Source organism: Tamandua tetradactyla, chromosome 3, assembly GCF_023851605.1.
Source record: "Tamandua tetradactyla isolate mTamTet1 chromosome 3, mTamTet1.pri, whole genome shotgun sequence".
Classification (NCBI taxonomy): Eukaryota; Metazoa; Chordata; class Mammalia; order Pilosa; family Myrmecophagidae; genus Tamandua; species Tamandua tetradactyla.
Genome location: NC_135329.1, coordinates 139,484,376 through 139,498,832, shown reverse-complemented (window position 1 = coordinate 139,498,832; position 14,457 = coordinate 139,484,376). Strand labels below are relative to the sequence as shown.

General features: G+C 38.5%; 1 protein-coding gene across 5 annotated transcripts in view; it reads left to right on the top strand.

The window, feature by feature from the left end:
- STK39 (serine/threonine kinase 39) overlaps positions 1–14,457 on the top strand; it is a 332,438-nt gene that overhangs the window by 200,848 nt on the left and 117,133 nt on the right. For all 5 annotated transcript variants that reach the window (XR_013172832.1, XM_077154062.1, XM_077154065.1 and 2 more), the window contains exons 13-14: positions 53–115; positions 1,892–1,959. Coding sequence is in view for 4 of the 5 variants with exons in the window: in XM_077154062.1 (XP_077010177.1) it covers positions 53–115; positions 1,892–1,959 (131 nt within the window). In the remaining variant the exon portion in view is untranslated. The remainder of the gene's footprint in view (positions 1–52; positions 116–1,891; positions 1,960–14,457) is intronic.

The window sequence follows — 14,457 nt, the reverse complement described above, 5'->3', positions numbered from 1 at the left end:
ATGCTTCACTTCAGTTTCCTTAAATGCTGTAACACGGTGGCTTTCTTAACAGATTGCAGTGAATGCCAGCAGTATACCCGAACAAATACAGTCCCTTTCTGTGCAGGATTCTCAGGTATGTTTCTCTGCCAGTCATTTTTGAGAAGATTTGCTTACAGATCTTTAGAAAAAACATTTTAGAAAGATAGACAATTTTGAGGTGGTGCTTCTATATCAGGGGCTTGTAAGCTCTCTGCTTAAAGAAGTATGGAGAAAGAGAAGTATTGACTGATTTTCAGGACCTCAGACCTTCAAATTATAGGTTCAAAAGCGAGAATTGATTACTACACTGCTTCTGAAATTGTTGGTGCTGTGTAAAACTAGAAAAGGAAAGAAAATGACTTACCATTTTATTATATTCCAGCTGTAAAACATGTGGTTAATTGATACTTTTCTTTTCTCTGTGTGTGGGTGTCTTTCCCCCTGGTTGGATTATTAAAACCTGTTTTCATAATCCTTTTATCACTGAGTTTTATGGACTGATTTATCTTTCCAACTTAACTTATAAAAATAATAGTCCCTATCTATTAATAATAAAAAAGTCTAGTGACTGTGAAATGCCTTCATAGTGAAAGCTGTATGGCAGAAGATCCATTGGGTGGTGGTGAAAGATGCTCAGCAACCCACGGGAAGGAATGTGAGCAGAGCCAGAGTGCACGTTCCCAGTTCTGATTTGCTGAATGATTAATAAGCAAGCTGTTTTTGTCTCAAGGTGCTTATGTTATAAAGCATCACCATTCTTAGGACTACCACTTTTTTTTTGAAAACCTGCATATTCCATTTAAATTCATTTCCATTTCACCTGATTGTGTTTTGTGAATCCACTGTATACTGTGGAGATGGTAAGAATAATGGATTTTCATGGTTTCAGGAAGTCTGATATCTAAAATGTAGTCCTTGACTATAAGATAATTTATAGATGAAGAAGCAGAGACTTAGAGAAGCCAAGTGACTTGCCCAGGTTGTGTGCAACTTCTTAGAGGCAGAAGCAGGATTTAGGTTAAGCTTTTCCACTGTATCAGACAACTTCCTAAAATAACTTGAGATTAACTGTAGAGATTGGTTGACAATTGGTCAGAAGGCAAGGGAAGTAAAGGAAACAGGAAAATGAATTAGGTTAACTAGTATTTAACATCTTTTGGTTTACGATGTACTTTCACGTATGTTATTTTGTTCTCCTAGCAATCTTTTGAGGCAGGTGTTATCCCCATTTAATAAATGGGAAATTGGGTTTGGAGAAAGACTTCTTTATGGTGGCATATCCTAGAGTCTTGATCTGAAATCTCTTGTTTTTCCTACTTCAACAAGAAAAAGGTCAACTTCTCTCTGGGGTTGGGGTGGGGACAAGGAGGGATTATGTAGTAAAGATATTCATGGTTGATGAGTTATATTCAAGGAAATCAGCTCTCTGTGAGAAAAATTGGAAAGATAAATGGTAGCCTAATCTATTTGGTTCCATCTTCCTCTGCAACTTAAGGTTTAAGGTTTGCAACTTGCATGCCTCACCAAGGACCAGCAGGTTAACAGTCCGTGGCTCATGGAACAAGGAGCTACCTGAAGCCACTGATCCTTTTTCTTTGGATTTACTACAGTTTGTACCAGCTATTCATAGTTCTCATCCTGTAACTGAGGTTTTCTGTATGAAACATTTATACCCACAATCATGCTGGGAATAGGCATCACTCCAACCATCACACAGAGCTGTTGTGAAGTCAAATAAATATTGTACATGTAAAGATCCAGTTTGGAGATTTCCAGAAAGAAAGGGCTGTCTGAATCTGGGGGTACTGTGGATCTATTCATTCATTTCCTGGTAAGATTTTTAACACTGTTTGCTCTTCTGTTTTTAAAGGGCCATCCCAATGCTAGTGAAGACTATAGAGAAGCTTCTTGTGCTGTGAACCTCGTTTTAAGACTAAGGTAAATAATATTGTTTATTTTGCACCGTTTTCCCTATAGTACAGTATTCTGATCTCCTTCGTTGATTTTTCATAATATTCATATAAACTAAAATTGTTAACTCATTTGATTCCTCCGAAACAACCAGTGTCTGCTATCGTGTCAGGACTAACTACTCTCTTCTAATTGCTTACTAAAGAAGAATAAGAAAAGCACCATATGAGTGTACCTGCAGGCTCAGTATGCCCCTCATTAAGTTTTTTTTTCCCCTTGCCTTTTTTTTTTTTTTACACTGTGTAAGATCACAGTAAGAGGTTTTTAATGCATTTCTTTCACACTTCAGCAGTCAGTCTCTGACAGAAATAAACCTTACTTGTACTACAAGTTGCCTGTTCAGAACATTTTTCAGTGGCAGGTTTGATCAGCCACTGTGGAGACATGACAGATATATTTTGAAAGAACCCTCAGTCTTCTAGGAAATGGATATAAATATGGTGCCTGCCAGTATAGTCTTTGTATCTTATGAATGAGAGCTCTTTCTATTTCATGGATTTTTTAATTTAAAGGTTCATCTTTTTGCATCTTCTTTGTTCAGAATTTGCTATCTCAAAACAGAAGAAAATTGCTTCAGTTAATTGTAAACAGTTTAATTTACAAGGTCAGTCAGGATAGTCACATTTTTGAAGGTGTTTTAACATGCTATATGTATGTTTTCCTTCGGACAATTAAAAAACAAAGCATGTGGCTAATGGACATTTTCAGAGCTGTGATTATAAAAAGCATACGTCTACTTCAAATTTAGTTTGCAGCCCTGTGAGTATGATAGTCTGTCAGAATCTTAATCTTCATCAGTAGTGTACTTGACAATTTCCAAAAAATGAAATAACCCACTCCCTTTTGTTTAACTTTGGAACCAGATACTTCTTTCATTTTTTTTTTTTTTTTTTTTTTTCGCTCATTCGTTTAGTCATTCATTCAACCGATATTTCTGGGGGACCTACTCTGTGCTAGGACCCTCTGTTTGTCATTGAAATGCAGGCTCAGCAAGAGGTTATGGTACTGCCTGCTAAGAATGCAGTGTTAAAAGTGACCTTGAGATTCCAATAATCCCTCCTCCTTCACACATGCTGGAATCTTTTCTTTAGTGTTTATATTGGATGTTTACCCAGCCACTGTGCGCAAACTGCAGCTCCTTGTTTTCCAGGATCACCCTTTATACTACTTTCGGGAGATAGTTCATCCACCTCCTGACGATTGAAATGCCTTCCGATTCTATAGGGGCTCTAATTCTGCCCTTTAGAGCAGGTATCAGTTTATTGGGAAAAAGTTCCCTGGGGAATTTGTTAAAATGTTTATCCCTGAGCTTTATTTCCAGATAATATTTTGTTCTGGATACTGGAATATAGACCAAATACATTCTCTTGTTTTCCTGACAACCATTTGTATATTTGCAAGTCTTGTTCTCTTTTTCTAGACAAAATATTTCAATAACCTTTGACCTTTCTTTTCATAGTACGGTTTCCATATCAGTCTTCCCAATCCAGCTTTCTCTCCTTTATTAACATTCACTCTGCATCTGCTCTTTTTTTCTCTACTTTTTCTTCAGTGCTCTAGGTCATTGTTTTCCAAAGTTCGTGGCCTAGATCACAAGCTGTCCCATGAAGGAAGGGTTCCATGTTCAAATAAGTTAAGAAACAATGCAGACCATCATCTGTCCATCTGTACACATATACACACCCTACACATGTCCTGCACACACACACACACACACACACACACACACACACACACACCTTTCACAAATCACAATGAACATTAGCATATTAAAGGTTCTAAGAAGTTCTAAAGGAAAAGTTTTTCTTTAATTTGATTTATTTAAAGCCTGTTTGGCCCTAGAACTCTTTTCATGGAATTATTTTCCAGTTTAGCACTGCGCTATTTAAATACAGGACCCCGGCTGTGATTTGAACAGGTCTACAGTAGTAGATTTTGATTTTTCCATTTGAAGGGCTATGGAGGTAGGTTTCTCTAATTCTGAAATACAACTCATGTTTTAATAATACTCTGTGTATGATGTAGTGACTTACATTTATCACGATAATAATTAACCTGTTGGTTTTGAAACATTACTGCTGACCATACATTTTAGTCATTATTGTCAGTGTGTCATGATGGTTACAATCTTTGAATTTATATCACTGGCCAGTCTGATGAACTTGTCCATATTTATGTCTTTATCCAGAGCCTTGATTAACATGCTGAACAGTTTAAGGACAGGCCCCTCTGGCATCTATTAGAAACCACTTTCTGAGTGCCTTTCAATAATAGACTAGCATTCTTTGGTATAGTTGCTCAATCAGAAACAAATCAAATTGTTTATACTGTACTTCAGTGGACATTTAACTTATTCAAAAGAATATTATTAAGGGCACTGTTAAATGTGTTGCCAAAATTAAGACATACTACATCAGTGGCATTTTCCTGAATCTGTCTACCTAGAAACACTTAAAGAAAATGGAAATGAATTTTAGCATGGCTTATTTTCATTGAACACATGTTGATCCCTAGTTTTCATTATGCTTTTTTTCTAAATGTTTACAAGGTATTTGCTTAAACCAGTTTTTTTTCCCCCCAAATTTGTGAACTCATAAATCCCAGAATATGTTGTTGGATTCCCCTAGAGGAATCCTTGTACTTCAGTTTGAGAAATGGCCTTGAAAGTTTTTGTGATTTTCATTTTTGTGACTACTATGCTAACATTAATGTAAACAACAGATATATTTATTGTGCATCTACTATATGTATGGCACTGTTCTAGATGGGTGCTGTGATGCAGCAGTGGAAGAAAGGAAAGACTAATTTCTTGCCTTCAAGGAGAGTACATTCTAGAGGTGGGAAGATGAACCATTTGGATATTCAAGTTATGTATATGATATATCAAGTTCTCTAAAGTAAAAGCTGGGTCAAGCGGATAGAGGGTTTGAGGGGTGTTATTCTATATTAAGGAAGGTTTATTACTTTTCTGTTGCTGTGTTACAAGTTACCACAAACTTGGTGACTAAAACAGTTTCCATTTATGACAGACAGTTTTTGAAAATCTTATGTAGTCTTCCATCTGGGCACAGTTTAGCCAGGTTATCTGCTAAGATTCCCACAAGTCTACAATTAAAGTATTGGCTAAACTGCATTTTCATATGGAGCAAAGAGTCCCCTTCCAAGCTCATTTAGGTTGTTGGCAGCATTCATCTCCTAGAGACCACCCCTCTCCATAAGCAGTTCACATATTGACAATGTGCTTTTCAAGGGCAGCAGGAGAATGTCCTTCTCTCATGGAAAGGGCCCAGTCCTTTTTCTAAGTACTTTTACCTGATTAAGTCAGGCCCGCCTAGGATAATTTCCCTTTGGATTAACTCAGATCAACTGATTTGAGACCTTATTTACATCTGCAAAATCCCTTCATCTCCCCCACTTCTTTACCTTAGATAAGTTGTAGGTTTGTAAAAAATTCATGCAGAAAATATAGAGGTCCCATCTACTTGCCTCCCCCATAGTTTTCCCTATTATTAACATTTTGCATTAGTATAGTATTTTTGTTAAAATTGATGAAACATTATTATAATAAGTATAGTATTAACTGTCACCCATAGTTTACATTAGGGTTCACTACTATAGTGTACATTTTTTTTTTTAAGGAACATACATACAACCTAAAATTTCCCATTTTTACCACTTTCAAATATACAGTTCAGTGGTATTAATTTCATTTACAGTGTTGCTCTACCACTACCGTCATCCATTATCAAAACCTTTCCATCAGCCCAAACAGAAATTCTGTACTTATTGAGCGTTAACTTTCCCATATGCTATAACCTATTCATTGGGATGTCATACCATCATACTCGCACATCCTGCCTGCACTCAAGGTGTGCACACCAGGGGGCCAGAATTCTGTTCACAGGAAGCCTCTCCAAATAAGGTGATATTTGAGCAGACCTGAAGGAAGTGAGAAATTGAACCATGAGGCTGTTTGGAGGAAAATAATTCCAGGCAGAGAGACCAGCAGTGGCAAGGATTCTGAGTTGGAAGTGTGTTATAAGCAAGTTATAAAAGCATCCAGGTTGCCAGTGTGGTCATAGTGGTAGGAAATGAGACTACGTTAGCAGAGCCTGAAAAATGGAAGGGCAGGCAGAGGAGGCAGGTGGAGACGCAAGGAGATGGGTAGATCCGGGGGCAGCCATGTGAAAGCTCTCTTCTGTTGTGTCTGTTTTCTCAGTAAAATAAGAAATATCATCATGTAAGTGTGAGGAAGGTAGAGAAGGTAGTAGAAGTTTGAAAACAGAGGAAAAATTATTGTCTAAGAGAGAACGAGAGTCAGTTTACTAGTAAATGTGATGGGATTAACGTGCTGCACTAGGGGTTCACTTGAGATTAATGATGGTGCATTTTAAATGGGGTCAGTCGACATGGTCCCTGAAGTGAACATTATCCTGATGCCCCACTGTAAGTGTGTGTGTGGGGGGGTGTGTACATGTGTGTGATGATAATTGAAACGGACATGAAACATTTAGGGTGCATGGGTGGTTCCATAGTAGAATGCTTACCTTCCATGTGGGAGACCTGGGTTCGATTCCCGGACCACGTACCCCCCCCACCAAAAAAAAAATCCCATTCACTGAGGATTCTCCAAGCCCACTGATGAGCCCCAGTTTTAGAAACACTGTTTTGGTTCCCTAGGCTGCTCAGGCAAATACCATGCAGTAGGTTGGCTTAAACAATGGGAATTTTATTAGCTCATGGCTTTGATGCTAAGAAAAAGTCCAAGTCAGGGCATCATCAGGGCAATGCTTTCTTCCTGAAGACTGCATTCTAGGACTGGCTGCTGGTTGTCGTTTGTCCTGGGCTCCCTTGTCACATGGCAGTTCATATGGTGATCTCTCCTGTTATCTCCCTTTTCTTTAAGGTTACATAGACCTTCAGCTTCTTGCTTCCTGTGGCTTTCTATTGTCTGAATTTCATTCCATTTATAAAGGGTTCCGGTAGTAGAATTAGGACCCATCCTGATTATATTAGGCCACACCTTTACTGAAGTTGAAATGGGCTGCTAGCAAGCCCATTTCCTAACTCCTCCCTTACTTGCTTGAGGTCTCCCTACTCATGTTTATTAATAATGATTGGCTTCACTGAAAGCCTTCCTGTATTTTTATTCCCCTGTAAAAACTAGTCAAGAACAGTTTCAACTAGATCTGGAAACTGGAGCATGTGCAAAAGGATAACTTGGCCTAAAGTTACTAAAAAGCACTCACCATGTAATGTCAGGGCCACCATTTTTTAACACGTTATGTATTGTGAACAAGTGTATTTGCGACTGCACATGCCCTGCATAAGCCTGCCTTCTGCCCTGCATCATCTTACCCCCTCCTACACTCCCCTACACCAAACCCTTCCAAATTGTATAAATGACATAAGCCTTCTCAGCTCCGGAAGACAGATTCAAGTTTTATCTTTTATCTCCTGTCTTCTTGCCTTCCATGCAATACAATAAAACTCTTTCTTTTCCAGAAATCCTGATGTCAGAATGTTGGCTTCCATGTATATCGGGCAATGAGCCCACTTGCTCAGTAACAAAGTAACTTCAGCAAAAACAATCCTACTTACAATGGGTTCACATCCACAGGAATGGATTGTGTTTAACAAGATGTTTTTCTGGGGTTTAAAACTCCAAACCACTACACTGTTCAAAGCATGAGTGAATGTGTTCATAGAATCACCGTCTGGGTGCTCTCTCATGAACAGATGGCAGTCTCCTGCCCCCTTCTCTCACACCGACATCCTTTCATAGGCCCAACGCCTTTCTCTTAGAACCTTCAGAGCAGTAGCACTTTGAGTATTAAAATCTTGCTGGTGGTGGTCCTTGTCATGAAATTTATCCTCACCTCTTTCCCAATTTACTCCATTTCTGTGTCCAAAGAAACTGTCTCCTAAACCAGCCCTTGTGATGGGGAGTAGGAAGGTTGCTTCTTGGTCACTGATTTTTCAGGTTTTTAAAATCTGTGCCTCTCCTTTGTGCCCTTCTCTCCTGTTCCCATTTCCATTTAAAGATTCCGGTGGGTGTGGGTGTGGGGTGTGGGTGTGTGTACACGCCCGCTCTATCTTTGCACATCACTGGCCTCGGCAATGTGTGGCTGTCAGGTATTGGGGAACATATGCTTGCCTTTCTTGTCAATCCGCTGGTGCCCTCTGGGCATGGCATTCATGTGTGTTGTGCTCCACAGGCTGGTGGGTAAGAGACATCAGTTCAGGTCAGCCTTACATCAGCCCTTAAGTAATGCTGTTTGGGTCCTGCCCGCTGTACCTCTTGGAAAGGTTACTCAGATTTTTCCTCTTGATATATAACTTTTTTTTTCTACCTCCAGATGCCAAGTAAACCTCACCTTCACTCTGTTCATAGAAAACTGGGAAATATTTTACTTTTCAAAATGACAAAAATACTGTGGCTACAAGCAGTCGGTTTCTCCGACTGATCATAGACAAAAAGATTGAGAAGCAAAAGGCTAATTTCTTCTTTAAAACTATATTAGTGTTTTAATTGCCTTGAAAACTGACTTGTATGCTAGGTTGGAGAAAAGAAAAATTAGGCCTTAAGACAGTGTTAAGTGCTGGAGATGGTTCAAATGTAGATTTTTCTTTTTTTTCTTTTATGGACTTTTCTGCAAAATGTTCTCTTGTTCGTTGTGTAAGTGGAAATATCATCTGTGCTATCAAAAAATGAGTACCACACAGTCAGATATAAGGGAAGGAAATCCTCCTAAGATGTCTAAGGAGACAAATACCTAGTGGATAGCCTCATAATTTATATGAACTGTCGAGACACAGTAGTACAGTTTCTGGTGTGAGTTGGGCATTGTACAAATATTTTGCCATTGATGTGTTTTTCCCAAAATAAAGCAGTTATGTATTAATACATAAAACATTGTGTTTCTTAGAACCAGGTTCAATGATTTGGAAAAATAATACACTTAACAGTTGAAGCATTAACTCCTTCGTATTTGATGTTGACCGTACTTTGACTGTACAGCCCTATGGGTATGGGTTGCAGCTATGAAAGGTGTCATATATAGTTGCTCTGGTATGGCGTATACCATCCACTTGCACTCCGTGAATTTATTTGGTTGTTATATAGTGGTATCATTATACCTTGATGGGCCAGCTGAAGATCCCATATGAATACAATGGCTTTCCTGGTAGAGCAAAATGGTCTCTAGAATAGGATATTTATTTTAGCAAGAATCCTTCTGCATAAAACCTATTGCCTTATTTGACTTATTATTTTAGTACCTCTTTTTAAAAGTAAACTTAGCTATGGGTAAAGTAGAGGTTTCGTAAATGAAAGCTAAATAAATGACTCTACTCTCCCTGTTAGGAACAGTGTTGATCACTGTTTTAGAATTAGTGTGCCTGAATTCTAATTCCTTCTTGGTTAAAAGAATAGGAATTCTTAAATTGTTCTCCAGCCTGTAAAATAGGGTTAATTGCATAATTCTTATTAGCCAAATGGCTGGGGGGCTTGATTCACCCACCCCCCTCCCCCACAAAAGAAAAAAAACAATTAACCTTAAATAGTATAGGCATGATGTTCAATTGTGGCAGTGCTTTTTGGTACATGTTCTCCCCTCCCCCCCAAACAGAGTACTTATTTACTCCTTTCTTTGTGCAAGGCTTTGTTGAAAATCCAAAGATGAACAAGACAGGGTTTCTGTACTGAAAGAGCTGACTGTGTAGGCAGAGAGATGAAACCCTGCACACATGACTCTAATACAAGATAGAAAGTGATAAATGCAGTAAGACAGATAAAAAGAAGAGCTATGGGCAGTTAAAGGAAGGTGAGAGCCCCTTTGTCTGTGTGTTATCTTTGATTTATTTGTTCCTGTAATAATCAGTGTTTATCTTTTTCAACATCCAAATTTTGAGAAGAGTAACGGTTAGGAGGAATCTAGGGGCCATACCAGGTAGTGGTCTTTGGTAAGGAGCTTATCAATCTTAAATTAACAGCTCTGTGTCTGCTTTTTTTTTTTTGACATGAGCAGGCACCAGGAAACAAACCCAGGTCTCTAGTATGGCAGGTGAGAACTCTGCCACTGAGCCGTTGTTGCCCGCCCTGTGTCTGATTTTTAGTAGAATGGCATACATTATTATTAAGGCACCAAACTGTTAGCAGTGCACTCCTTTAATTTGAAAAAACATTTGGCATTGTGCTTAATTTTGTTAATGTTCCCTTTCGGTTGTTTTCTTTCTTCCGAGAATCACAGTAATTGCTGCGCCTCTCGGCTTTATTGTCAGTGTGTCCTTTAGAAAGATATGCAGGCACCGCGAGAAGCACTTTATATGCTTTGTCTTGTTTAATCATTGTAAAACCACCACAGCATCAGTACTGTTATTGACATTTCATGGTCAAGGAGATTAAGGTTTAGAGCTGTTAAGTAACTTGTCCAACACTCTTCAGCTCATAAGCAGCAGACACAGGTCTTGAACCCAGGTTTGTTTAACACCCAGCTCTGTGTTCTTACCCATTTGAATCGGCGGCCATGTTCCATCCCGTTCCATCTTGAATGCACTAAGAAGCTAATGTTTCTTTAGGGTTGTTACATTTACCTGTCTTCTCACTAACTTCTCACATAAATAGTCTCTTAACAGTGTTTTCTCATAAACTTGTCATTAAATATTGTGACAGAAATGCCTAAAATATTTTCTTTGGAGTGGATTCTAAAGATGATGATGCTAATAGGAACTGGCATTTGTGGAGTGTTTCGCAATTTTAAAAGCACTGTCACATCACTTGCCTAACTTATTTCTTCCTTTTACCCTGTATATATTGCTGACAGATGACAGTGAAAAATTCTGTATGTTGAGTGGCTTTCCTGTAGTCACAGAGCTATTTCATAAGCCCAGGATAGAGTCTGAGTCTTCTGTGCTAAATCCAATGTTTTTGATGGTATGGGATAGAAAGATAATATGGGATATTGACCTTTTCATATATAAAACTTTTCTGCTGGCAAACATGCTTAAGAAAGGAAGAGTTTATTTTTAAAAAATTGATACTGTAAGGGGACAAAGAAAAAGGAAAGCTATTCATTGTACAATAGTCATTTTTATTCTTCTGACAATAGAGCAAGAAGTCGTTGTTAGTCAAATACTTTTAGCAATAAGGAATGCATAAAAGTCTTTTAAAATTGTTTACCATTTTTTTGTCTTCATGTGATGTATATATGGATGTATATATAGTCATTGAGAAATTTAGAAGATCTAAATAAATTAAAAGGAAAAAGAATAAAATAATCCATAATCCCGCTACCCAGAGAAAAATAATTAGCCTCTTGATATTTATCCTTTTACATGTTAATGTATACTTTAAAATTTTTAAATTTCTTTACATAAATGGTTTATTCACCTAAAACATATATAATTCTTATATTCTGCCTTGTTAATTTAGTAATGTATGTTGGATATCTTGTCATATCAATTTATAAATCCATGCGATCTTTTTTTAATGGTTTCCATCTGATTTACTATTGAATGTGCTGAAACTTATCTTATTTAAAAAATAATTTGCTAATTAAGGATTTCCCAGCTTTTTTGGTATTGCAACATATGAAGTTTTTATGGGCAAAAGTGATGTTTGAAAACTCCGCCTGTTAGAAAAATCCCTTTGAGCACTGAATTTTGACCTTATTGAAATCCTCTTGGACTTTGAGAAACCTAGAAATATAACTGAGTAAGCATATATTCAGAGCCCGTCCAGTTACTTAGGGGCTGGCTATAGCTCTTGGGGTCTGCAAAGGACGGTACCACCCATGTGGCATCTGCTGCTGCCTCCCTCAAGGTTAGGACTGAATTCTCAGTTCTTAGATACTACCCTGAGCAGCCACAAAAAAGAATGATTTCTGAGTGTAATTTGCTCACCAGCGATACAACACAATGACAGGGTTCCATTATGACATCATTTTTTGGGTTCTTCCTTCTGGTGCATATTCCTTATGGGATCCACACTCTTCCACTTAAGGTGAGCACCATAAGTTTATAGGAATTGACATGTATGAGGTTTAACAACCTCAGGAGATGAGAAATCACCGTTATGCTCTTGGAGCCTTACATGGGGCCTGAGTGTGGTAGAACCTTAACACCTGAATTACAAAAGTGCTAACTGAATGATTCTTAATTTAGGGCTGGATTCACAAACTTTTAATATTGAGATATCTCACAAGATTTTTTTTTTTTTTTTGCAACTCTTTGTTTTTGGTTTTATAGTGGAAATATGTATAGAAATACTACTTGACTAGATTCCCTCTACAGAAACTCCCAATCACAATAATAGTTTAGATATAATCTTTATACTTTGTTCTTTTAAATACTGTGTCTTGAAAAAAAAAAAGGGCTCTATGCTGTCAGAACTGTGAGGGCATTGTCTGAGATATCAAGAGGTCACGCTGAACGAGTCCCCCCGCATGAGCATCCTCTCTCCCTCCTATCAACCCAGCTTGGATTACTTCCCCTATAATCAGTCCAGCATCCATTGACTGTCCCTGCCTCTGGATCTGAGGACCAAGTCTCAGTGTTCCAGTTTTAGGGCATCAGTGTGATATGCTTCTGCCCCCAACCCCTCTGTGGTAGAAGATCTCCAGGTTACAGAGTGTCATGGTCAGGTTCATGTGTCAACTTGGCCAAGTGGTGGTACCTGTTTATCTGGTTGGGCAAGTGCTGTCCTGTCTGTTGTAACGAGGACATTTCATAGAGTTAGATCATGATCACATCAGCTACATCCATAGCTGATTCCATTTGTAATCAGCCAAAGGGGAGTGTCTTCTACAATGAGTCATGCTTAATCTAATCACGGGAAGCCTTTTAAGGAAGACTCAGAGGAGACAGGTTCCATTCCTGCTTCGGCTGGTGAGCCTCTCCTGTGGAGTTCATCCAGACTCTCTATTGGAATTGTCAGCTTCACAGCCTGCCCTGTGGATTTTGGCCTCTGCATTCCTGCAGTCATGTGAGACACTTTTATAAATTTTATATTTGCAAGTGTTCCCTGTTGATTCTGTTTCTCTAGAGAACCCTAGTTAATACACAGAGTCTTCCTTTATATCCCTTTTTCCCAGTAAAGAGATGCTAAGGCCAGACACCTGTATGCAGCTGAAAGGTGGAAGGTGATATGTGGAACTTACCCATGGCTGTAGTTCTGATGCAGAATGTTTTCAGGCAGACTCATCTCATTCAGAGAAGTGGGGTGAATCATCCAGTATCTCATGACCAGTCAGTGTCAGTGCTAGGACTCAAACCCCTCTATTATCTTTTCACCGACGAGCTGCACCTTCCAGGTCTCTTCTCACTATAAGGAGGCAGCAGACTGTCACAGCTAGCAGTCTGTCTTGCATACTGGAAAGTGTGCTCATATTTCTGGCAGCACTTTCACATCTTCCCTGAACTCTTGCTTCTTTCTCTTGAGCCTTTTAATGCCATTGCACTGCTACGTATGAAGAAAAGATGTCTTAAAAATAGTGGGTACCTAAAAAAAGCTTTGGTGGCATTCAAGTTAATGTTAATTATTTGATACGATACCTTGCCTGGTAATAGCCTGAATATTTAAGAAAGACCTTAGTGTTTCAAGTTATACTTTCTGTCACTGTGCAAAATCTGTCTTCTATATCCTTTTTAATATTCCACCTTTCCTGGCTACTAGATGAAGTAACGTGCTGCTGTCAGCATTCTAAAAATTCTTCTCTCCAGTTTTATCTGGTAAGGTTGCCTCTTAGGACTTGTCCTCTTGATCAGAGCTGCGTAATCCCAGTGACTGTTTGCAAAGTTATTTCATATCCCAGTTACCTTATCCCTGGAGATAATGAGCGGTGAGATTTCTTCCATGAAATGTTGAGTCTTAGAAAAGTAACAAGAATATTTCAGCTTGGGGACTTTCTTTGCATTAACTTTTCTCTCCCTGTTGAAATTAAACTTCGTGGAATATAGTTTGAACTTTATTTTGCTATCCCCAGAGTGCCAGAAAACTTTGTTTGGTATTGTAAAAAAATCTATGCTGCCCAGTGAATTTCATTGCTAGTCTTTGGATTCGTTTTCTAATAAGTTTTCAAATTACTACAAACTTAGTGACTTAAAACAGCAGTATTTTATTTTATCATCTTTCAGTTTTGTTGGTCAGAAGTCCAACATAGGGCTCACTGGGCTAAACACCCAGGTTGGCAGGACTGGAATCCTTTCTGGAGGCTCGTGAGAAGAATCTGTTTCCTTGCCTTTTCCAGCTTCTAGGGGCCTCTTGCATTCCTGGGCTCATGACCCCCTTCCTCAATCTGCAAAACCAGCAATTGAATGTCTTTCTGACCTTTCTTCTACAGTCGTAGCTTTTTCTGAACACAGTCAGAAAAGGTTCTCCATTTTTAAGGACTTTATATTCTAAGTAATAAAATATTTGGGGGAGGGAAGAGAGGAACAGGAAGCAACATGATAAGAATGTTAAGA